At 43.8% G+C, this 26,298-nt stretch overlaps 1 protein-coding gene across 4 annotated transcripts in view; it reads left to right on the top strand.

Annotated features, from left to right (window-relative positions):
• KCTD1 (potassium channel tetramerization domain containing 1) overlaps positions 1 to 26,298 on the top strand; it is a 178,196-nt gene that overhangs the window by 125,904 nt on the left and 25,994 nt on the right. For all 4 annotated transcript variants that reach the window (XM_024580725.3, XM_024580726.4, XM_024580724.4 and 1 more), the window contains exon 2: positions 9,516 to 9,694. In XM_024580725.3, coding sequence (XP_024436493.1) covers positions 9,516 to 9,694 — 179 coding nt within the window. The remainder of the gene's footprint in view (positions 1 to 9,515; positions 9,695 to 26,298) is intronic.

Below are 26,298 nucleotides of genomic sequence, written 5' to 3'. Positions count from 1 at the left end.
TAAACAGTAGTATGAAGAGTAACGTTCTGCTATTTCACATTAGGATGTAATGGCAGATTAATTTAACACAGTTGCAGTCATTTTGAAACAACTTTGAAGGCTCCTGTTTTTTATTTCTGTTTTTTGAAGCTATGAAATTAAGATTTCGACCTGGAAAGAAAAATCAGGGCGGCTCAAGTGCCATTTCATTCTATGAATCTGCTGCAATGATTCCATTCTCCGCTCCCTTTCATACACTTGGTCCAAAGTGCATAACCAGCATCTCGCTACTGTCTCTCCTGTTTTTAGAATTTATCTGTATATCCCACAGTGTAATATTTTATCAGTGTAAAATGCTGTCTTACTCACACATGGATCTTTACCTTCTCAACTTCTTTAAAAGTTCTCTGAATGTCTCACTAGATCTGTAGAAGTCTCCTCTGTACATCCGGTTTCCTGGTTTGTCAAATTTCATTTTTCACATGCGAAAGGAGAGCGACTCCCATTCTCCTCCTCTGTGCTACACGCTGTGTTGTACGCCTTCACACGCGTGTTCCTTTCACTGCCGGCTTTACCTCTGCATGGGGTAGGGACATTCATCCCTGTCTTAGCCGTGAGGACACTGGAGTCCGGTAGGTTTGGTAACTTCTTCAAGATGACACAAACGCTAAGCCTGAGCTCAAACCACATCTTCAGATTGCAAAAACCACAGTGCTTTCTCTGGTACCCTCCAGGTATTCTGTATAGGTGACTTTTCCAGCTATATGCATTATTTTTCCTTTAAAAAATATTTTCCTTTACTCTTTTTGGGCAGAAATCTTTCTTCAATAGTATGTTATGTACTTGCCAATCTAAGATAGCTCAGGGTTCAGTTTTGCGATGACTTAATTTTGAATGATTTTTGTGTGGGCTGAAAAACCAATGACCACACTTGTTACGAATGGATGAATTTAGAGTCAGTAGACTCCATGAGTTTGAAGGGGGCTCCTGTGAGTAAAGTGAATGGAAGATTTGGTATCAAATTTGGATGCTCAGAAGACTTTTCATTCGGATTCTCTGCTGACTTCAGAGGCTGACAGAACCTCTCCTCTAAATAAATCATATGTACAGTACTCATCGATCCGAAAACACTTCTGGGGCTTTTTTTTTTAACTCATGAAACTATAAGAAAAGATTTTTTTTTCCCTCTCTTCAGGATCATTCTCCTATTTAATTTGTCAATAGAAACCGTAGAGCTTGACACCTGGTTGGAGCTCAATAAATAATACTTGAATGAATGAGGAAACAAATGAGGCCTCTTACCAAATACACTAACATTATGGTTGAGAGTCTCGTTACATGATTAAGTAACTGTGGTCAGTAAAGTGATATTTCTCTACAGAACCATTACGATGAGTCCAATAGGATGGTGTCAGTCCTGAAATAACACTCCCGAGGCAACCACAAATTACCATCCTAGGAAGCGGGGTCCTTGGCTAAGGTACTTTGATTACAGTTTGCATGCCCTAAATGGTTGGCCAACTCTCCGGAAATAGAATTCATCAAAACACTCTATGCTCCCGACAGTCCGTATAATATAGATGCTGCTTGAGTGTGTGTGTGTGATATATGTGTGTGAACACATGTATTTTAAACCAGGTTGAAATTTGTGGAGAAGTTGTGATTTGTATTAAATTCCTCTGCTGCTCTACTGAATGATAAGAATTACAGTATCAAATGATACAGGTACATGCTTTTCTGGAAATATGCCTAAGAAACACGTTTCTTTCCCCAGTGAGGGAGGTAATTTAGTCCAACTTGGTAGTGAAACCCAACATAAGACAGGGGCATGCATTCATAACAAATAAAGTCATTAAAACTTTCCGTTTAAACTTCAGCTCGGTTGTTCAAGGCAGTGCCCCTGGGGCTCCTGTTGGAACAGCACACAGCTAGGTTAGGTTTAGAAGCCAAATTTTTCATTAGCTTCGTCTGAAAGATGCCTGAAGTCAAATCCGTTGAAGGATTTTCCTACCAAAAACTCATTGCCGCTGTGTAGGTGAGATGGATGACTAAGCTACAAGGAAGCCACAGAGTAGAAGCAGCTGGGAAATGGGAATGTTAAGGACAAACCAATCAACGTGCCAGGAAAATCCATCCAGGATAGACATGGGGAAAGGAGAATGAGAAATAAAATCTCAGACGGCTGATTCACGTCAAGAGTGTTCAGTCAAATTTGGCAAATCCTATGAGGGACATAATAAACATTGTTTTGGATTTTTAGAAAAAGCAATATTTCACACAAATTTAAATGAGCATTTGAATAGAAAAGTGTTTTGATTGGGGTAGTTTTTTCCAAGATTGTTTTTGGTCGATTTTCTTTTATTTCTTTAAAGTACATTTTATTGATTATGCTATTACAGTTGTCCCATTTTTTCTCCCCTTTATCCCCCTCCGCCCTGCACCCCCTCTCCCTCTAGAATCCCCCCCACCTCTGCTTAGTTCATTTTCCATGGGTCATACATGTAAGTTCTTTGGCTTCTCCATTTCCTATACTATTCTTAATCTCCCCTGTCTATTTCATGCCTACCAATTATGCTTCTTATTCCCTGTACCTTTCCCCCCCATTCTTCCCCTCGTCCTCCCTGCTGAAAACCCTCCATGTAATCTCCATTTCTGAGATTCTGTTCCTGCTTTAGTTGTTTAGTTTGTTTTTGTTTTTTAGGTTCAGTTGTTGATAATTGTGAGTTTGGTGTCATTTTACTGTTCATAGTTTTGATCTTCTTTTTCTTAGATAAGTCCCTTTAACATTTCATATAAGGGCTTGTGATGATGAATTCCTTTAATTTGACCTTATCTGGGAAGCACTTTATCTGCCCTTCCATTCTAAGTGATAGGTTTGCTGAATAGAATAATCTTGGATGTAGGTCCTTGCCTTTCGTGACTTCAAATACTTCTTTCCAGCCCCTCCTTGCCTATAAGGTTTCTTTTGAGAAATCAGCTGATAGTCTTATGGGAACTCCTTTGTAGGTAATTTGTCTCCTTTCTCTTGCTGCTTTTGAGATTGTCTCCTCATCTTTAATCATGGATAATTTAATTGTCTTGGTGTGTTTCTCCTTGGGTACAAATTCTTTAGGATTCTCTAAGCTTCCTGGACTTGCATCGCCATATTGGGTAAGTTTTCCTTCATTATTTGTTCAAATAAGTTTTCAATTTCTTGGTCTTCCTATTTTCCTTCTGGCACCCCTATGATTCAGATGTTGGAACATTTAAAGTTGTCCCAGAGGCTCCTAAGCCTCTCCTCATTTTTTTGAATTCTTCTTTCTTCATTCTATTCTGGTTGAATGTTTCTTTCTTCTTTTTGTTCCAAATCATTGATTGGAATCTGATTTCCTTCCCTTTACTGGTGGTTCCCTGTATATTTTTCTTTATTTCACTTTGCATAACTTTCACTTCTTTCTGTATTTTGTGACCATACTCAACCATTCTGTGAGCATCCTGATTCCCAGTGTTTTGAACTCTGCATCTGACAGGTTGGCTATCTCTTCATCACTTAGTTCTATTTTCAGAGCTTTGATCTGTTATTTCATTTGGGCCATATTTCTTTGTCTTGGTGCTCTTGTTACATTGTATGCGGCAGAGCCTTAGGTATGCACCAGGGGTGGGGCAACCCACTTTGCTGCATTACAGCACTGTCTATGGGTGAGGGGTCCTAGAGAGAACAATGCTGTTGCTCAGCTCTTGCCCCACCTTCCGTCACTTCAGTCACTTCCCTTGCTTGTCACAAGCAGACTGAGCCCGTTCAGGTGAGGATTCCGAGGTGGGTGGGCTTGTGTACATTCTAGGACTCCGTGGGTCTCTCCAACAGATTCTCCTGTGAGGCTTGGAGTTTCTCTTGCCACCACAACCCCACAGATTTTTACAGTCAGAGGTTTTGAACTTTATTTCCCTACACTGGAACCCTGGGTTGTGTAGTCTGTCTTGCTCCCTAGTTGTTCATCCCAGCCTGTCCCATGCAAATGTGGGACCAACTGGTCCACCAGCCGCGATCTACCACCCTGCCCCCCACCGCCCAATCCACTCACTGCAGCCTTGTCACTGTCCTCACCGCCAGGCTTCCTGTCTCTGCCCCTCCTACCGGTCTGGATGAATGTTTCTTCTTTAACTCCTTGGTTGTTGGACTTCATACAGTTTGATTTTCTGACAGTTCTGATTATTTTTTGTTTTTAATTTGGTTATTATCCTTCTTTTGATTGTATGTGGAGGTGAAGCGTATGTACCTACGCCTCCATCTTGGCTGGAAGCTCCAAGAATGACTTTCTTTTAAAGTAGAATTTAGGGGGAAAAGGTGAATAAATCTTAGGTATCCATATGAAGACAACTGTGTAGCCACCCAGATCAAGATTTAGAACTTTCCTAGCTCTCCAGAAGGCTCCTTCTTACCTGCCACAGTCAGTACCTGCCACAGGTGGCCAGTGTTCTGAGCTTGTCATTACACATTCACCTTCCTGTCTGCTGCTTCGTGTGAGTGGAATCACTCAGAATGTGCTTTTGTGTCTGGCACCTTTTCCCAGCACTTTCTCTGTGAGCTCCACAAATGTGTGTGCATCGCCATTCTTTTTGCTTACTGTGTGGCTATTAATTTCTTTTATTTTCATAAAATCAATAGAGAAGGGAGACAGTGTTAGAAGGGGAGAGGGAAATGCACGCGTTGCATTTATACTCAGTTCTAAAACCCCACTGTCTCTCCGTTTCCACATGGGCAATAAGTTCGTGTTTGCCATGATTTGGGCTTCGTGTATTAACGAAACTTCAAGCAGAGTTTACTAGGCTGTCCAACATAATAGCCACTAGCTACCTAAGGTGGCCTAAATTAAAATTTAAATTAATTAAATTAAAATTAAAAATTCAGTTCTTTGGTTGCACTAGCCACATTTCATGCTCAGGTAGCCACAAGTGGCCAGCAGTTACTGTACAGCAAATACACTAACTTCTGTATTTGTGCAGAAAGTTCTGTGGGATGGTGCTGTTTAGAAAGCTGGCTGTTGGCTCCCTTCCTCATCATCTTACTCTTCTCCAGACATAAGGATGTTGTGGTGGGTTTTATTTTTTATTGTAAATTATCATTTATAGTTGACTCTTGAACAACGTAGGAGTTAGGACCACTGACCCCTGTGCAGTCAGAATTTTATTATAACTTTTCATTTTCCCAGAACGTAAGTTGTCTCTTGGTACCCATGAGGGATTGGTTCCAGACTCCCCACAGATCCCCAAATCCGAGGATGCTCAAGTCCCCTGTATAAAACCGTGGAGATGAGTGCATGTAGTCGGGACAGTAGACTCCCCACCACAGATCAAGGACAGTAGAGGTATTTACCAAAAAAAAAATCTCTGTGTATATTGAACTGCACAGTCGAAATCCCTGCTGTTCGAGGGTCTACTGCGACTCTGTGGTTCTCCGACCATGATGTTACAAGCTTCTGTTCCCTGCATTATCCCTCCACCTTGGGAAGAAAGTATATTCCCCCACTTTGGGGCCTTGGCAGTAGTGCTTGGAACTCTCCTTCCAGTGTCCCACTGTGTGTGGACTTCTCATTGGTCAGATCTCAGCATAGACTGTCTCCAGAGAACCTTCCCCATCCCACCTCCCTGCCCTCAAGCCTGGGTTACATGTCTCTTCGATTAAGAGACTATAGAACCTGGCCTCCCTGCCTGGTAGTAGGTGCTTGTTCTCTGCTTCTCTCTCCCACCAAACAGCAAGCCTAGTAAGGCCAAGGACCAGTCTGTCATCTTTGCTGTTGTGTACCCGTCCCTTGGTGCAGTGCCTGGCACACAGGTGCTGTTCATAAATAATGTGGAAAGAAGGAACACGGACCTGCACGAGGAAGGGGCAATGACTGAGTGGCTTAGTGTTAGGGTGGGGCTCCTCTCCCCTGGGTGAGGAGCCCGCTTCAGAATGGGGTTCATCAGGGATAGCCTTCTGTCCGGCCACCTTTCAGAATACACATCAGTGCTCTGAGCTGTTTCTTCAGTAGTGATGATGCCTAATCATTAGCACGCCTTCCTGGTTAAAGTATATGGTTTTCGTTTCATGAGAAGTAATATGAAAACACACACAAACTGAGGTGATGATGGGGGAGTGATCGAGGGAAGGACCGATGGGAAAGTAGAGTTGAAGAATGGTGATAATATGATAGAAAATTCTGCTGCATCTATCAGCTGGCAGCTGCCCTTGGCATCGTGGTCCAAGTGTCACCAAGTCACTGACCTCATGGGGAGGCAGCCGTGGAAAGTGGGGCGGAGGGGTGGGTATTCTGTCAGGATAGGTAACAGAAATCCCAATGCAAACCCACTTTAAAATAAATTTATTTTCCCAAGTCACAGAAACCTTGAGGCAGGAGGCTCAGAGTCCGTGGATTTGGTGTCCCCACAGTGTCAGTGAGAACCCAGGCTCTCCCGCTCTCACGGCCCTTCTGAGCGCTGGCCTCAACCCCAGGCTGGTAGGGAAACGGCTGCCCCCAGCACAGGCGTCCCATCCTCATGTCTAGATGGAGAAGAGAAAGCGTCAGCTCCAGTCACAGGTGAGGGACGGGGTGGTGCCAGAAGCGTTCTAAATCAGCTGCAGTAGACAAAATAGATATCGAGTATCCCCTCGCACGCGCCAAGACCTCCCAGCCCCAGGTATCCTCCCCCCAAACCCCAGCCTGTGGATTTTAAAAGTGCTTTCTGCCTGCACCAATACAGAACATACTGAATGAAAACCGACTCCTTAGCTAATATCGGTTAATGCCTTAGAAGTGATCTTAACTAAGGGGACGATACAGAACAGGAAAAGCTTTCAGAATGGAGAGAGGCTAGGAGAAGAGCTGGCTGGGCTCACCAGAGACCTGGGCAGCCCGAGCCCAGCCATTCAGGAAACACCCTCCTTGCCCTCGGGGGTTAACCCCCCTCTCCGACCCCAGCTGAAGAAACGCTGGCTTAATTTTAAATTTAGCAATATCCATACATTTATGATTTACAATGTAAATGGTATATAGTCTGAGAAATCTGGAACCCTTCAGCCAATCAGTTATGCTTCTTTTCCTCCTTCTAGATAGACCTGGCAGTGTTAGAGCTGTGCTGAAGGAGGTCACAGTCTAACTGCAGTATTAACCCTGCAAATGTGCTCATTTCGCCCAAGCACCCTCAGGCAGGCCAGAGAATGTGTCCAATTGAAAACTATTACAGACACTGCAGTGTGCTGTGATGGGCTGAACTGTAACGGGGAGGGGCTGGGGGACTCATGAGCCAGGAAATCATTTTCTAAAAGGAAGTTAGGTAGTAGGCATCTCTTAAAAGTAGAGGTCACGTGATCACACTTTCAAAGGAAAAATGTGTTTTCTGTCATCCCAATTTTAAAACGCTGCTTTTAATATTTCCATACTTCAACTTTTCTACTTCCTACCAACCACGTCTTTGTTTTTTAGCTTTTCTCCCCCCTCCCCAATACCTCTTTAACTTCTGTTCTCTGTGTTACAAACGTCCTTTTGGGTTTTTTAATGTCTATTTTGCATTATTGAAAATATCCAGGAACAGATAAAGAATAACTAGTGAACACCCACAAACCCACCACTCAATTTAAGAAACAAAACATCCACTCTTTCTCCGTGACTGCTCCCGGGCTCTGTTTAATTCAGCGTGGCGACCCAGCACCACACAGGTGGTCGACATTTAGGGAGAGGCCTAATCACCACCCCGCTCACAGCTAGAGTCTCGGTTTCAGTAAGCTTGGGCATCCGCCGTCCTGCCCGGACATGTGGCTAATGCTAAGTAGTCGCACAGTCGTGCCCCAGGTAACTCCTAAAGCCGTTTCAGATCATAAAATCTATGATGTTTTGCAAATTTATACTTTATCATGCTGGGTTGTAAATACAAAAATTAGATGACTTCCCCTTTGTAATCTCTTCAAAGGCATGTTTTAAAATCCTTTTATTATGCCTCATCACTGGCTTTGGCACACATCGTTTGCACGCAGAAGACAGTCCCTGGCTACATTATGAGTCTGAGGGTATACTTGCGGTGTTCAGAATTCAAACATAAATGCTGTTTTTGCTTATTCCTCAGTTGTAGACTTACATATTTGACACCTGCATTGAGTGCCCAAGATCTGACTCGACTTGTCTGTGGTGTGGGCTCTAGAAGCAGTCACCTCTGTTTGGACAGTGTTTGAAATATTCCATGGAAAAATTTCCATGGAAAGGATGGGATGTCTCATTTTCTCAGAGTTTCCTCTCCACGTTCTTGCTGTCACTGTGGATCTCCTCCTGCTCTGCCCACATTGCACCTTTGCCTGTAGGACTAAACCTGCTTACGTTGACATCGGTCTCCGCTGTACCTGGGGAATTTGGTTTCTTCAAGCAGTCCGTACAGAAGAACAGCTTGCTTGGGCTTATAAGCACATCCTTACCACTGGAGCATACAGTAGTCCCCTTACCTATAGGGGATGCCTGAAACTGTATATATGTAGTACTGAACCCTATATATATCGTGTTTTTTCTTATGTACGTGTACCTGAAATAAAGTTTAAGCTGTTCTCGTGCTTCGGGGCCATTAAATAAAATAGGGTTACTTGAACACAAGCTCTGCCATACTGCAACAGTTGATCTGATAACCGAGACCACCTGGTAAAGTGACTCATGGGTAGGGAGTGTCCACAGGGTACATACACTGGACAAAGGGTTGATTCATCCTGTGTGCCACATGGTGGGTTGGGGAGAGATTTCATCGTGCTACTCCCACCGGTGCACAATTTAAAACTTATGAATGGTTTATTTCTAGAATTTTCCATTTTGTATTTTTGGAGTGCGGTTGGCTGTGGGTCATTGAAACCGTGGAAAGTGAGACCACGAATAGGAGGGGCTGTTGTACCCTTTTTCAAAGCATCCCCACATCCACAGCCTTACAGGGAGAGAAACGGGAAACAAGCGATGGAGCGTGGATAGCTTTTTTTCATCTGTCGACAGATAAACTTATGGTACCTATTTACGAGGTTGCTTTGAGTATGTGAGCTGATGGGTAGGCCAGTCATGCCCTCTTTGTCCCGATTTGAAAAATAGCAATTGAAGAAAACATTTTGTAGAACACAGGTGTCGAAAAGTCTGTATTAACCTCAACTGCATTGCATTTAAGAAGTTTCCAAATAGAAAGATAAAGCATACATATTTTATTTAGATTTGTTTAGTTTTAAATGTTGATCTTTTCATTTGGAATGAGTAGTGCTCCTCCACATGCCATTTACCAGTTGCTAAATGCGAGAATTCATGAGTAAAATTTGTCATAGTGCTCAGAATGGTTTGAAATGAACATTAGTTCAGCTCCTTGACCGGAAGCATGGGAAGTTTTTCCTTTGTTACCCAATTTGTTTTTCTGACATTCATTCTAACAAAAGTGAGAGCTTGCTGGTTTTATTGCCTAATGAGTATCACCAGCTCTAGTCACTGGCTTATTCTTTATGATGTACGTGTTTCCTTGCTCTCCGCTGAAGAAAAGAAAACGTGTCTAACTTGCTTCTCTCTCTGTAGGACAGTCGGCCCAATATGTCAAGACCCCTGATCACTAGATCTCCGGCATCTCCGCTGAACAACCAAGGCATTCCCACTCCAGCACAGCTCACAAAATCCAATGCGCCCGTCCACATTGACGTGGGCGGCCACATGTACACCAGCAGCCTGGCCACCCTCACCAAATACCCTGAATCAAGGTAATTCGAAAATGGAAAAGTCACGCTCAGAAGTGCATGTATTTGATGATCTAACTGTTTCTCCTTTGACCAGCATAGCAGCCTGGCCTGGCCAGGGCCGGGGCAAGGACACGAAAGCGCCATGCGGGCCACCCTGCTCCTGAGGCAGCCCTCAGACGTGCTGTAAATCTTCTGTGTGTCAGGGCTTGACGCACAGCTTAGTCGAGGACATGTAAAAATGTCACGTGAGAATGGAGGTCTGTGCTATTTCGGTCTGCGAAGATCTTCACATTTTTTAGTGCAGTACGAAAAGGACGATGGTTTCTACCCTGGACCTTTCTTCTTCTAAAACATACTTGCTTATCAGTTTTTAGAGTTTTGTAGGCGATCACTTGTCCTACCAACTTGTGAACTGGAGGAAAAAAATAAGAGACTATTATCAGTGAGGCAGTATATTTAGAACAGTATGCAAAAGTCCAGGAAGCCAAGATAGTCTTGTTAAAAAAAAAATGAAGAACAATGGAACTTATGAGAGTTCAAGGCCGATAAGTAAATATAGAAAGTATATGAAGGAGGGGTGACTTACAATAGGCAGTGTATGCTATGCTTATGAGCCAGGCCCTCCCATGCCCCCACCCTGCCTCTGGTAAAGGAGATCCACCGGAACAATTAACTTTGGTCCCTTCTGGGACAGCCTGCCTGGCTCTGCCTAGAATGGGGGCTATGCCCGGGTCCTGTAAGGGAATTTATCCTCACCAGCTCTGCTGGCGGATAGGGGGGTGGGCATGATTCCTGTGGGCTGATGTCAGGAAAAAGGGGGCTTCTTTGTGTCTGCTCACCTGAAATGGAAACACACCACTTGAGGTTCCAGAAGGCACCAATTGTATTTTTAAGACTCTCTTACAAAGTGACATCATTGATAGCCTGTGTAGATAGCAGTGACTTAAAAATCACTGTCATCTTGATAAGTGCACAAAGACTGAGTTTTTTTGTTTAGTTAATCTCACTACTATCGAAAATAACTAATATCTGCAAATGAAATGATCATGTCAGTCACTTAATGTTACTGAGTCCCCACCTTAACCTGAGGTCATTGTGGTAGATCTACAAAATCATGTTACAGGATAGTTGCATTTCTCAAGAGTATTATTGTATAAGTAGTGACCTTTTTAAAAAATGTCTCTTTGCATTTCTTCTAGCCTTCTGCTAATACCAGCATAACAATAGAAAATCACTCTGTCTCTTCAGGCAAACACTTAATTCTGGGGGGCAAGTCACAAAATATACATAAGAGTCAACAAGCAAATCCTCATCTCCAAAAAATTCCCTGGTCTGATCTGATGGCCTTTTGCTTCAGTCTGATTTTAAACTCTGATCCAGGAGGGAAGTTAATAGTGATGCCATTTGCCTGTGATGTAAGCAGTAGGTTTTCCAGTGTTCACTGCAGCCGGGTGGGTGTCCTCCCACAGACTAAGGCACCACAGGGGTTTAAGCCTTTGGGAAGCTCCCAGGTATCACTTGGCTCATTGGCAGTGATCAGAGGCTCCATTTATTCAGTTCCTTTTTCTGAAATAATTTGCCACTTTAATTATTTTGGTGCTTCATATTATTGAAGACCTTGAATGGTGTCTCACTGGGAGAGTCTTTCTCTGGCCTCCTCTCCATGGTTACTTTCCCCACATGGGTATTTTTTTCATGGGTATTTGTAAGAGTCTACTTTTTGTTCCGCATCAGCCACACCCAAGATTTCTCGAATCTCAGTACTCGATATCGGGGTTGCCCCATGGCAGCCACTAGCCGCATGCCGGTGATGATCGCTGGAAATGGGGCTGGTCCAAACCGAAATGTCCTCGAAGTGTGAAATGTGCACTGAATTTTAACGAGTACCCCAAAATGTAAACTATCCAAATAATTTTTATATTGATCTCCTGTTGGAATAATAACATATTAAGTTAAATAAAATGTCATTAAAGTTAATTTCACTTCTTTTTACTTTTTAAAAAAGATTTTATTTATTTATTTTTAGAGAGAGTGGAAGGGAAGGAGAGAGGGAGAGAAACATCAATGTGTGGTTGCCTCTTGCATGCCCCCTCCTGGGGACCTGGCCCACAACCCAGTCATGTGCCCTGACTGGGAATTGAACTGGCAAACTTGGTTTGCAAGCCAGCACTCAATCCACTGAGCCACACCAGCCAGGGCTTCTTTTTCCTTTTTAATGTGGCCCCTGGAAAACATAAAATTATATAAGTGTCTCACTTTTATTTCTGCTGGACAGTGCTAAACTACACAGATTTTTTAAAAATCAAATTAATTCTACCCCTCCCCCAGCCTGATACTTGTGCATCATATATTGAATCTTTCTTTCACCAACTTAATTAGAAAAGATCAAATCGTTCATCTTCCTTCCCCAATCTCCCCCTGTGCATCCTTGTCACCAGTGGGTCACAGTATCACAGGAGCAACATCAGAAATAACTTGTGGTTCATCAGCCCTAGCTTTGAGTGTTGATGCTGCCATGTATCTCATAGTTGTTTGGCCACAGATAGGTCCAATTTCTGAGCAACAGTCTTCTCTCTCATAAAGTCGACACAAATATGCCTTAATACAAGGTTATCGGGAGGATTAAATTTGGTTACAGAAAGCACTCCATGTCCATACCAAACAGAGTATTGCATTTATACTTAATCTTCTGCCTAACTCAGCAATTGCTTCTTTTAAAACTGCCTTCCAAATTCCAAGTATGTTTCATTCATTCATTTCCTAGACCATGGAAACAGCCTTACTTCTGGATTCTTGCCTGAATTACTATAGGCTCAGGGATTCCTCACCTGCACCTTCTGGCACCTTATCTTAAATGCCTCCATCTGTCACAGAGCTGCTCAGCCGTTCCAAGGTCATCTTTATCGTTAGAAGATATTTTTAAACATATGTCAAGACTTGTTTTTGAAACAAGCAGATGACACTGGTTTAGATGTTGAATTGACCGCTGTGTGTTACTTTGCTCCCTCTTGGGTTTTTATGTATTTTGTTTTTATTTTTGGTAAGTAATTAAATATTTGTTTCCCATGCAACCATCAGTTTCATGGGACCCACACACAAATTTTCATAATCAAAGATACAGGAAGGAAATAGTTCTTCATATTCCCCCATAGATACTAGGTGCTCCTACCGACTTCTGGGAAAAGCTCCTGCATCTCATCAACCCTTTTGGGATGAATCCTAGGACACTAGAATGCCCATGCACATAGAATTGCAGTAACCCCAATGCCGGTTGTCTGGATTCCAGGTACTGTGAGCCCTCTCACCGTTGGGGACCATTCTCTGCCCATCCACCCCCCGCCAACCGCCAGCCACACCCTGGTTCCTCTCACCCACCCTTTCCATAGTGTAGCCCAGAGGGGAGGAGGGCTTTTCCTGGGCTTTGTTTTCTAGGATTTCCAGGGCAGACCTCTAGTTTAAAAGTGCTGATTTGTTTGTAACAAATGATCTTAAAATATGTAATTTTAAAGGCCCTGCAAAGAGCCTTTACTCCGTTTTGAAACACTGTGATTTTTTTGTTCTGTGTCTATTTACTGCCCTCCTGGCTAAAGACCATCTTAGAAAGCTGTCCCCAGGAAGTGGCACGATGGACCATGTGGCTGAACATCAGCAGCATTAAAAGGCCACGTGAGGCCCTGCCCCAAACAAATAAAATAGGAAACTCTGCGATTTTCCTAAGAGATCCTGATTTTTACTATCTGGCTTTGAACAACACTGAAGTGTATGGTTTCTCCAAACAAATATAGGCCTCTTCCTTAAAGAATATTTCATTGATATCCTAATGGCCATTCCACCAAAATAAAGTACCTGGATCTTCATTTCTTTAATTTCCAGGGTTGTCTGGGTCTACTGTGTGTGCACCTGTGTGCTGTTTTGGCTTGTAAGGCCTGACTGAGCAGGAATTCACTAAGCAAGTTGACTTTCTTTAACTCGCAGCAAGGTTAACCACTCACATTGTTACTCACTTCCATCATCAGGTGTTTTTTAGCTTAAGAGACTGAAATTTGGACATTAACTGAAGTTTTGCATACATTAGTGATGTGTTCTGTCTTTATCAGTCTTTTGTGTAAACTGTGAAGCCGTCTTGGGCGGTGATTTTGAGACAGGTGCCCCACCCCGGTGGGGAGCCCCATTCCCTTCCAGAGGAGGCTGGTGTCTCCAGTTTTGGCTGCTGCTTTGAGTTGTAATCACCAGGAAAAATACTCAGTTCGGATCTGCAATAATTTTACATCAAATAAGTAAAACAAAAAGTCAAGAAAAATATATTGCTCTCATAAGAGGATTTTGAGTGGATATGCAAAAAAGATAAAATGTATTTTATTTCACAGCTTGATTTATAAGTCGTAAATATCTAGACACATGGGAGGTGGGCCTCTCTTATATTCTCTTGACCTAGGCCCTGCAAATTTTAAGGACAGAGCTCATTATATTTGATTCAGCAATCATTGATAACAAAAAGTCTAAATAATTTGTCATAAGTAATTAAGGTTGGTACCAAGTTACATGGCCCTCTTAAAATCTGCTGTTGACACTCTGAAATATCTTTTGAGCCAAATGTGTGTGTGACATTGAAGACACATTCTATGACTGCTTTAAAAGTAGGCACAAGTCGGACTTCAAAGTTAGGTCTATTTTATCCTCTGCTATCACCTCGAACAAAATCAATATTAATAACAGCTATACTGATGGTGGACTTTTTAGAACCAGAAGTGGGCCATACTCCTAGTTAACTAAGCCTATGGGGTGGTAATGAGACAGGGGTCTCAGGTAAAAGCTGACTGCCAGCCAGTGACCCAGAGGTGAAAGACGAGATCTCATGTTACAGTCCTGAGCATCCATCTGACTGCTGGACAGAGCTTTCGTATATTTTAAACCCGGTACATGAGTTAACTCCCACATAAGTAGAAGATGCCAAATTGGTCTCTCCTAAATAGCAGCAGAGTTACTAAGCACACTGGCATATGGAGGTAATTGCAAAACTCAAGAGAATCAGCCTTGCCGTCGACACCCAGGGCCACCCAAGGGGTGTGGTGTGTGCAGCAGAGGGAGCTGGAGGATGGAGATGCTTTCCCAGCAGAGATCTGGCTCCTGCTTCGCTCTGACGTGTCAGTCGTCCTGCCTGTGAGGAAAGTTGGATGAGAGCAGTATTCAGGGATCAGTGCGCACACTCTCAGAGGGACTGAATTCTAACGTTGGGGTCTCCACGTTACCGTGGCATGCCAGCCCAGGGAGTTTTCTGTGATCCTGTGCTAGGGCTGGCGATTCTGTGCAGGACTTCACAGCTCCAGTGTCACACTACCATTCCTAGACAAGAGTCCAGCAGCATTGGACCCACGTTTCAGAATCCCAACAAAAAAGCCAAAAAATAAATGCATCCTGTTTGCCAAACAGTTCCTTGAGCTTTTGTTCAGAATGATCGCATGGCACTGAATGGAAAGCTTTGAATTCTGACCTGTTCCTTAGGTCATCATGATTTACAATTCAATGTATATGTCAAGTGAACAAGCCCCAGAATGGGTCTCGGGGTTTTTAGATGAGTAGAAGTCAACCCGAGGGCTACAGTCTCCGCACGTGTGGACAGAGAAAGTGCATCCTTGTTGCTGGGCAAACGTCTATGGAAATGCGTAGAACCAGGGCAGTGTAACTAATGGTGAACGGTTTTCATTGGTAAGATTGGTTAATCTTTTAAAAAATTAGTTTACGAAGGGATTTAAAAGGAGGAAAACCACCTAGCGAATGAAAAATGGAAAGTTTCTTCAGGGTAATAGGAGAAATCCCTCTTCCCTGTCTCTTAGTCTGGCAATATTGCTTTCCTAAAATTGCTCCTCAGTTTTATAGGCAAAGAGTAAGTGAAACCAGCTTCAAAAGCCTTTTTTTAAAATGATGAAACTGAATTTTCTGCTTAGTGCTGAAAAGCAAGTTCTTCAGTAAACACTCTTGAGCTTCTGGTAGATTCAGCAAACTTCCTTTGCCACTTGGGAACAAAATAGGCCTAACCTGAAAAGTAATCTAACTCGTGAAGTCCTGTCATAGAGCATGATTCAAAGGAAAGTGCAGCCATACTCCAGTGCCCATAGCTTTTCCCTGAGCTTTTCCCTGGTACGTCCTTTCATTCATTCAGATGGTTTCCGTGTGCCCCATGGGCCGGGGCATATACCGGCCAACACGAGTCTCTGCTCTCCTGTAGCTTCCTTGGGTGCAATACTAGGGACCAAGAATACAAGAATGACACTAAGTGAGAAAGAGCTCTCCAGGGAGAGGGTTCCCCCTCTACATGGGGAAGATAGACAATCAACAAGTGAACAATCAATGAACAATATTTGAATTAGTACCAAGTGAAGTGGGAAGAAAGAAAAATAACAGAACAAATAGGCCCACTCTGGGGTATAGTTTGCCCTTATTGTAAGCCTAAAGATAATTTCATTCTTTTGTTTTTTCAAGAAGCATCTTTATTTGTTCATCTACATTTTCAAGACAAAAATCTAGTTTACATTTTAGTTTAAATTTAGAAGCAGATTTTTGTCACTTCAATATTACAGATCATCCCTAATTTATGGTCCATTGCCTGTTCTGAGTTTTGTTGTTCACCTCCTGCTACCTAGTGTGTGGCAAGTACAGATGAGTGTAATCGTACACATTCACCCTGCATTTCAGTGGGAGGGAAATACATGATGAAGTTTACTCTCTGGGCCACCGATGTGGGACGACTCAAGGTCAGATCATCTTCAGGTCACCTCACTCGTATATGAACCATAATACTGTTCCTGATACATACCCTTTAATTTTGCATTTGTTGGTCACTGACGTTATATCTGGTTTTGACCAAAGTAAAATTAAAAGACGTTGAAATCAACGCAGACAGAAGTTCCCTGGAGGCCAGCGATAGACAGGCTGGTTTACCCCTTAACCCCCTCCTAGTCAGAGGGGAGGAAGGTGAAGGCACCGTGTACGTGCAAACCTCTGTGCCTGTCCCTGTGACAGCAGGGTGGTGACAGCAGGGACAGCCCTGGGTATCTGCTGGGACACAACTCAGGGCAAGACTGTGAGTCAAGGTCTTGATTTCTGTTAACTTCTCACTTATCAAGGACTCGGCCTCACTTAGACAGAAACCCTCTCCCTGGAGAACTCTTTCTCACTTGGTGTCATTCTTGTATTCTTGGTCCCTAGTATTGCACCTGCCACAGAGTGGGCAACCAAACACTTCTTTAGCATATGAGTTAATTAGGGGGTAAAATATTGTAGACAGAGGCCAGATCCTCAAAACAAGGAAGGGCAAATAATCAAGTACCCTTATTCAAATGGAAAAGCACGTTTAAAGGCTGCTTTGGGTGCATCTTCTGTGTTATCTCATTTATCATATTTTTCAGACTAGAAGACACACTCCCCCCCACTTGGGAGGGAAATGGGGGTGCGTCATAATCTGAATGTAGCTTACATTTACATTGGTGAAATATTATGTTATTTATGTTATTAAACATTTTACCACATTTTTTGCTTCAAAAATATTTTTCTATTTTTCTCCTCTAAAACTAGGTGTGTCTTATGGTCCAAAAAATACGGCATGTAGCCTGTTAGGTAGGGGCCGTGATTGACCTCTGCTTACCGATGAGAACACCGAAAGTCTGAGAGATAAGCAGCCTGTTTAGTGGTATTCGGCCAACGGGGAAGTGCACGTGTTCCAGCTCCCACTTGGACTCCAGGGGCATGGTAGAATCAACTGGGACTCCTTATTTAAAAACTTGGCTCTGCCCACAAAGGTTCTGATTTTTTTGGTCTGGGGCAGGGCTGGGCCATGGGATTTTTTAATGCTTCCCATGTTCAGCCACATGGTCCATCTTACCACCTTCTGGAACTGTGTTCTAAAGATGGTCTTTAGCCAAGAGGGAAGACCACCTACAATATTTCAAGCCCCTCTGTTCTCATGATGGCCTTCACCTAATCCCCCTGAGCCCCGAGGCAGCTGGCGCTGTCGGGCGGCCGCCCACAGACAGGAGCAGCCTCTCTTGCCCACAGTGGTCTGTGTGCCATGACTCTGAAAGGCCCGCAAAGCGCCGCCTTAGCCGGGGCAGTGGGATAGGTGGGTCTTGCTCTTACTTGCCTGTGGATTCCAGGAAGTTCTTTTCAGGACCCAGTGTCCAGTGTACAATATCAAGTCTGCCCACAGCAAGGGACAAAGTTGGCCTTGGACCAGTGACCCTACCACTTGCGGATGGCTGCTTGGTTGTACCTGTCAAGAGGAAATCAGTAGCAAAACGGGCAGAGACCTGCGCTGGCCCTAGCAGGCTGTGCGTACCCGGAGGAGAGGCACACTGGGCCACACCAGGATCCAGAGGGCTGCCGACCACATCGTAGGTGTCTGGGCCCATGGATCATTAGTCATCCACTTCCTGCTGGACACCTCCCTTCCCGTTGCTAATAGAACAGTAGTCCCCAGAGAGCCCACCAAGGCAGCAGACTATCTCAGGGTTCATACCTGTGCATAAAACACATGCATGCACCAATCAGAAAGTAACTGTAAGGGCTTTAAAAAATCATTTCTAAAGCATGGCTTATAAATCCACACCTTAGGTTTTTAAACAATACAAGTTCCACCAGTAGTCTTCAGGGCCTTGCCCACTATGTGTGGCCCACAGCAAATGCTTGACGGGTATTCGCTGAATGCGGCGGAATGCGTTTTGCTGTGATCTGGGCTGCTGCAGTGTGAAGTCAAACATTCCGAATCCCCAGGTGCTAGGGTGAGGCTGGGATGTGATGGCAGGCCTCGTCCAATCTGGGCAGCAAAGATTTACATCCTTTTTCTTCAAGGCAAAGCCCAGAAAGGGATTTTCTAGTTACCCTAAAGGGAAAAAGTAAGAAGGGAATAAATCAACCCAGTCACAACTCAGACCCCAAGGAAACAGATTAACAGAAGGGTGACACCCGCCTTCGGGGTACTTCCTCCAACTGAGGCCCCCTCCCTAATTCCTCACATCAGGGGTCATCTGGAGATGCCTGAAAATGCAGAGTCCTGGGCTTTGGCCACCATGTACATAATCTGTATCCCAGGATGTGAGGAAAATCTGCCATTTTCATCAACCCCAGGCCGCCCACCTGCATCTCAGGGCCGGGGCCCCGGATCTGCAGAGAAGGGTGGGGACGACAGTGGGGTGGCAGGGGACAGGTTGTTAAAGCAAGGCTTTTCTTCCTGATTTTGGCTTGGTTCTTATCACTCGGGACAATAACGCTGCTGTACTTGTTTTGATCTGTCATGGTGAATAGTGGCAGCAATGCCAAGGTCATTTTGCTCTTTGGTTTCTTGATCATATTTTCATGCTTCCCCTCATCATACAAGAAAGTACTTTTATAATAACAAACTGCTTTATTTACTGTTTAAAAAGTTAATTTCATAGATTTTGGTAATCTCTTACAAGGTTAATATGGGAAAAATATAGTCTACCGTGTTCCTGAGAACAGTTTTATCAAAAGAGCTTAAAATTGACATTGTTATTTCTTACCACCCAGTTCCCACATCTCATGACTTCGGCCCCTGGAACCCGTAGTTTCTGTCAGTCACATGACCTGGTTCAGGTTTAGCGCTTCATGTGAGAGCTGCTTTACGGCCAGTGAGGACCAACATTAAAACACTGTAGGCGATTTTCCGAAGACAGGCTGCGTGGCGGCCGTGTAGAGAGCTTTGTGGGCAGGAGTGTTACACCCCAGGGTGTTAGCCTTGTGTGTGCTGTCTGGTCTGGTACCACCTTCCCAAGCCACCGCGACCTGCTTCACCTAGATATGAAGTCTCGTCTCAGAAAGGAAGCTCCCCTGCGTCAGGACACAGTGAGGTGTGTGTGCTGGGTGTGTTCTCGCTGGAAGAAAACAGTGTGCAAGTTATTCTCAAGTTGGGGGAATCCCTTTTTATTAAGCCAGTGCAGAAAATAGCGTTTGCCTTCTTAATCTCCAAACAGAAGCATTTATTCCCAACCAAAACTCCTGATGGTATAACTTGCATCTATACTTTGAGGGCCAACCCTCCCCCCCCCAAAAAAAAACCTCTGAGCAAGCCACACTGAGGGAGGCCTGAGGGGTCCCCTGAACACACAGATGCCCTCTGCCGAAACTGACGGCATGTTCATAGAAAAGTTCAGTTCACTATGTCTGCCAGACATTTCAGTCTATTATGTAAATAATCCATTAAAATACCATTTCTTTTCATTAGAAATGCAGGACGTATAGCCTCAAACAGATAAATGATCAATATTCTGCCTGGAGATAGAAAGTAGCAATAATTCATCCCCAAAGAAGTGTGCTGAAGTGGGTGCGTGGTGTTTTATGTGCTGTGCTTCTGAATGGCCCTGGGTGATCCCAGAGGGAGAACGAGGGCGTGTGATCAGTGGGTGGAGGGGGAGAAGTCCGTGGTCCCCTACCAGGTGTGCGCATTCCATGTGTTCATATGCCAAAGGCAGATACCCAGAAACTCCAGTCTGGTGACAATCCCGTCTGAAAAAGAAAATATTTTTTTAAAACCCGTATTTCAGCCCCACAATTATTCTGGCCATTTGCTGGCCTGTCTGAATCTAATCGAGAGGCAGTGGCAGTGGAAATGACACTGTCACTGGATAATGGCTTCCCGTTGCTACATGTGCTGGTGTTCTTCGTGAGGACATTGTTTGCTGTTTATCTTTCTTGTTGGTAATGATTATTTTTACTCTTGTGCAACTTTTCCCATTGCGTTCCCCATATTCAGAAGATAAAGGACAACTGTGCCTAATAGCCAACCACCACTTTCAAACAGTGGGAAGCCTTGCCAGGCGGCGAGAGCTTCGTAATTGAAAGGTGAATGTGAGCTCGCCTGAACTTGTTTTCGTGATTTGAGCTGAACGAGCTCCAGAACTCCCACCCAGCCTCATTAGGCTTGGCTAGGCCCCTGCCACCCCTCCAAAAACTGATTTTTTAAACAACAGCTTAGAAGGCCCTCAGGGCTTGAGAGCTCACCTAAAAAATGAAAACTCTCCGAGTCTCAAAGCAGTGCAAACAGTCAATACTGAAGAAAAAGAAGGGTCTTTTAAGTGTATCCCAGTAATCCATAATCTTAGGGGCCCTGAGGAAGGCACTTTATCAAAACATCATGCTGATGATACATTGCGGGAGGTACAAGAAGGCATAAAGGGTAGAATTCAGAGAAAATTGTTGGACACATTAAAATGCACTGGATAAGTTTGTAACAACCAAGCAAACCCAGGGCACCGTGTTAAATATGAACAAAACTATGTTCTTCACCATGGCAAGATGTCTGACGATTCGAAAACCAAACAGTGACGATACGGTTTTTCCACGTGCATGTCCAGTCGGGCTCTTGAAGAAGCCATGTGTAATCTTTTATGTCGATTTTCAAAACTTAGCAGAAGTATTTATTTGAAAACTGAGATTTGGCTTTAGTGCCCTTCTCACACAGGATTTCCAGATGAAGTGATAATGGGAGAGAATGGCATCCAATGACTACTAAAGTGTGTCCGCTTCTCTAGATGGTCATCTGAGAAGGAAGAGAAAAAAAGAGGAATTCTTGTTATTAGCTGGAAAACTTTTTTTTTTTTTTTTGATGTTTTGCAGGTTGGGACTTGGTTCTGTGTTTTGTTGAAAGGGGTAGGGAGAAAAATCAATAGATGCACCTACCGCGCAACGTGTCTAGGGACCGGCTTGGTGCCTCTGGGTAAATTCTTGAACTATGATAAACCAAGCCTGAGCCCCAGAAGGGTGTCGACGGTTACACCAGGTTACACAAGACACACACCTACGACAGCGCATTGTTGGCTGTGGTACAGCCGAAGGCAAAATGCTGTCAGCGGCCGCTTTCGTTATTTCTCAACCTCACACACCCGAGAATGTTGTCTTTGAATCGTGAGCTGATTTATACTTAATATTTTGCACGTCATTTTTATTTGGTGACTATTTAAATAATCTCTCCACATAAATTCGAAATCTTAATTAAGCTTCTCAGAGTATAAAGCCAACGAGGGACATCATCCATTGTGATCTGAAGAAGTAATTAGACATTTTTTTAAGTGAAAGGGTGGTATAATTTTATATATTCTTTAAAATATGTAGATACTTTTGGAGCTGCATAAATATAACTCTTCTCCACTTTCCAGCTTTCCTCCCTTCCTCTAAGGAGTATAACTCACAGTCCTGTGGTGAAATCTCCTCCCGTTGGCTTTGTCCTCATAAAGCCCATGTTCTGAAAGTGTTCTTAAGCTTCCTAGTCATTCGGAAGTCATGCAGTGGGAGAACAATCCATCCATTTTCATCCACCCAACCACCTTTTGACCCTGGAGTGTCTGAATGATACCCTGTTGCTGTTGGAAGACCCTCGAATGGTGTCGGCAGTGTGTGTCTGTGTCCGGGTGGGAACGGATACGGACGCTTCGGGGTAGATTCGCTTGTTATCTTCCACACAGCTTCTGTTAGGTTTTCGAAAAGCATTTACCTAGCCTCTTGGTAAATTATATTTTTCTTGTTCTTTCTTTTTTATCAAGCACTATATTAAGCCTCTGGCTTTCTACTTATAGGTACTAAGCAAAAAAATTCACATACTCCACTGTAAGCTGCTGCTTCGCTGGCCCCATTGCAAGGAAGGAAAAACTGGTACATTGAAAACAGATGGCTGGCTTTGCCATGGTCCTCTCCTAGTGTCATATAATTAATATGATGCCTTCATCTGAAGTGACTACTATGGCATTGTAAGCAAATCCCGACAGTCTGGGATAGTAACGTCCAAAGGAAACGGGGACAGGTTCCGTTCCACGTCCTGTTGTCATTGATAACCTCAGAGTACCGCAGAGAGTGGGGCCTCTGGGAGAGCAGCAGTCACGGTGGAAGGGCCGAGAGTCCATCCCGTTTATTAAATCGACGGCACAGATGGAAGAGTCAGAAATGTGTCATCAGATGGGAAGGCACTGGTTCAATACGTAGGGCTGGTGATACTCAGAAGCCCAGGAGTAAGAGCAGTTACTCAAAAACAGTAAATTCAATGGGAACACATGCAAAAGAGTGTATGTGACAAGAAATTAGAAACCAGGAACTAGAGTCCAGCTGCAAGATGAAGAAAGATTGGCAGGAGGTGCTAGAGCCAGAAAGGAGCTGGGAGGTCTGGGACAGATGGACACTGGGAGTCAGGGACAACATGCAGGGTGGACTGGCCTTCACTCTTGGGGACAGAGAGACTGCATAGCTTGGCAGCCCTTGCCAAGTTATCTGATGGCTCTGCACATTGGTTTCTCCATCAGTAAAATCAAAATGTTATGTGTAAATACTTCACAGAGTTGTTGTGAGGGTTAAATCAAATCATCTGTAAATTTAGCAGAATGTCTAACACAAGCTCAAAAAAAATGCTAGCTGTTATGTTTTCCTCCAAATAGTAATTATTAATGGAAAACGTATTCTAGAGTTTTAAATCAGGAGAAGAATAGAGTTTGTCAGGAATTCCTCCAAATATAGACAGACTCTTGGGAGGTAGGCGGAGGTGGGCTATAGGGCAGGCTCCTCCTGTGCATGTGTGTGCTTGATGCCCCAAAAGAAAGCGAGAAGAAACCTCAGCAGAAACCACTGGAGCTGAAAACACTGAAGTGGGCTCCCAAGGGAGATGTTGATGATCTGATCCTGGACTGGTCTTAGAAAAATAGTTGTTTCCCCTAGAAATCCTATTAAAGCAGGCATTTGCTCAAACCAAAGGGGCAGGACTAGGTAATCTTAACAGTTTCCTTCCAATTCCAGATGCACAGCAGGATTGTATTTGCAGTGAGAACTCCATTTTGGCACAGCTCACGCTCTTTGGAGGGCGAGACTCTTTCAGCTTTTACTGATCCCGTGCCAGGCAGGCACAGCGTTTAAATAGGAGCAGTAAGGGAGTCGCTGGGCTGTCAGGGTGTGGCTCTCAGCTGGCTCAGCAGTCCCACCACCTGATGGTTAATTCTGGCCTCAGTGTTAATTAGCTGGCTGCAGCGTCTTCCTCTGTACAATAGGGATGATAGTATTCACTGGGAGAGTTGTTGTGAAGACTCAGTACCATGTCCTACCCATAGTGAACACTCAGTAAATGTAGATTTATTGGACATTTATTCCTCCTAAGAATTCTTTGGGCTCTATAGTATCCCATTTCTCATATGACAAAATCAAAACTCAAACTGATTAGTCTCAAACTGATTAGTCTTAAAGATGTAAAGCCAGGATTCAAACACAGGTCTCTTGAATGTCGGAGCTGATGGTGCCAGAGGCTCCTAAGACATCACTGAAAGCTCCATACCCAAGCTCTTGTGAATAATGGGGCCCTTACAGGCTCTGCTGAGGCCAACACTTTGAGAGAGATGCTCTTCCCTTGCTGTGTGCCCACCTCTCCCATCATGTTCTTCCTCGCCTGCAATCCCTTCTCCAAGCCCGTGTGTGCCCCTCTCCTTATACCCAGTGATTGTTGAAGCCCTGCCCAGGCATCCCCTCCTGCAGGAAGCCTTCCTACCTGCCCCAGGCTGGCTAGGTCTTCTCCTCTGTCCTGCATGGCTCCCAGTAGGACTGTGTCAGTTTAAAGGCCTGGCAGAGCACCAGGACCATGGTAGACAGTCAACAAATTCAAAAATTAAAAGTCTGCTTATGTAAATGCTGGTGTTTTTTAAAAAATCAGATTAATTATAATAATACATTCTTCATAGTTAACAATGTAACTCTGCTAATTTAAAAAATGTCTCCAGCCAGAGCCATGGGAGGACCCCTGGGATTCCTGGAGGATGGGCAGGCCCAAGTAGCCTTGGCCCCCCACCAGCCATCGGCGTCACCCTCAGCAAGCAGTTCTCCAAAACACCGAGTCTGGAGTTGTTTTTGCTGTCAGATTTGTCCTCGTATTTTAGAGTTGCCTTTCCCTTCTCCCCTATTTTCTTCAGTTCTGTGTATCATTTAAGAAAATGATGCTGCCTCAGGGAACGTACTAGAAACATTACTTCCCCATAAGTACATGTAATTTGTTTTGTTTGTTTTTACTAAGAAGGTATTGTCTCTCTTCTCTTAAATTACTTCTATCCATTTCTCTAACAAGCTCTGAATTAATTTTTATCTGTGTTCATAAAATATAGATGAAATTTCCCAAGTGTAGAAACTATAAAGAATTATTTCTAGACTTTTAAAAAGTTATAATATTTTAAACAAAGTAAATGCTGTTTATGATCATTCAGACTTTTAAAACAGTAAGTTGACTGATTTCTTTTTATTTTTTGACATTAAAATTATGTCCAGCATAGCATTTCCTTTTTAAAAAAGGAAAACTTTTTAAAAAAGGAAAACTTTTTACTGTGGGCATTTTAAAAATATATGCATATATAAAGAGAAAACAGTATGAACCGTCTTATTTTTCAAAGTTTTAAAATATGTGCCTGGCCAGCATGGCTCAGTAGGTTGGGTGTCATCCTGAAAAGTTAAAGGTCGCTGGTTCGATTCCCAGTCAGGGCACATGCTTGGGTTGTGGGTCAGGTTCCCTGTTGGATGCGTGGGAGGGGCAGCTGATTGATGTTTCTCTCTCTCTCTCTCTTTCTCCTTCCCTTCCCCTCTCTCTAAAGATAAGTAAATAAAATCTTTTTTAAAAATTAAAAAGTTTCAGCCACGAACTTAGCATTCCTCTTTCCACTCACCCACTTTGTTTCCCTCCTTTCCCATCTCAACAGAAAAGTGGGAAAGGCCTCCATTGGTTGCAATGCTGTCCCCTCTGTCCATATCTCCCTCCCTCCCTGCTATTCTGAGTCCGGGTTCTACCTACAGTGACAGCTCTCCACACACATCTCACTTGGGCACACACACGATTGTGCACAAACATGCATACCCTCACCCAGCCCCCTACCCCATTCGCCATCCTTCTTAGCTTTCAAATATTAAGACAGAAACTTAATTGGGAATCTACTAACTTGGATTAGTTAGACAGAAAAATGTACAAAGCTACAACTGCTTCTGAAAACCAAATTATTCAATGGAAAAATACTCTTTAAGTTGGATTTTTTTTTAAAGTAACGTCTTACCAGTTGGCGGACTCATGGCAGATTGTTTATCGGTTTTGCTGTTTCCTCGTCCTCCATGCTTTTCTAATTTTCAGCAATGAGTAGGTGTCACTTCGATAATTTAAAAATATCCCTGGAAAGTAATGCTAAAGAAGTAATTTGGAAGTTACCTCTGAATTGCTTAGCAAAATAAATCTGGACCAGAAACTCAAATAAATCTTCTTCTTAAGGCCAAATGGTATTTTCCATGGCTTGAAAAACCCAGAGATGGAGAAAGAGGGCATTTTGTGGCCAAGGAGAGCCAGTGGGGGGAAAGGCCCAACAACCTGTGTCCTGCCCTCTTCTCACCATCGTTATCCCTGAGTCTGTCTTTGGCACTTCACTCCCGACCCCACCCCTGGACAGAGTCTTCTCCACCTTCCCTGAGGCAGTGCAGATGAGCCCTTCTGTTAATGCACCCCCCCCCTGCCCCCCGTGTAGTTACCCTGTGTGCACCAGCTCCGGGGAGTTGAAAGGATTAGCCCGTGCCTCTGGGAAAGCAGGGCCTGGCGTCTCATAGCATACCCTGGTGCTGGATGGACA

Source organism: Desmodus rotundus, chromosome 10 (assembly GCF_022682495.2).
Source record: "Desmodus rotundus isolate HL8 chromosome 10, HLdesRot8A.1, whole genome shotgun sequence".
Classification (NCBI taxonomy): Eukaryota; Metazoa; Chordata; class Mammalia; order Chiroptera; family Phyllostomidae; genus Desmodus; species Desmodus rotundus.
Note: the sequence above shows the minus strand (reverse complement) of the source record. Positions and strands in the feature narration are given on the sequence as shown.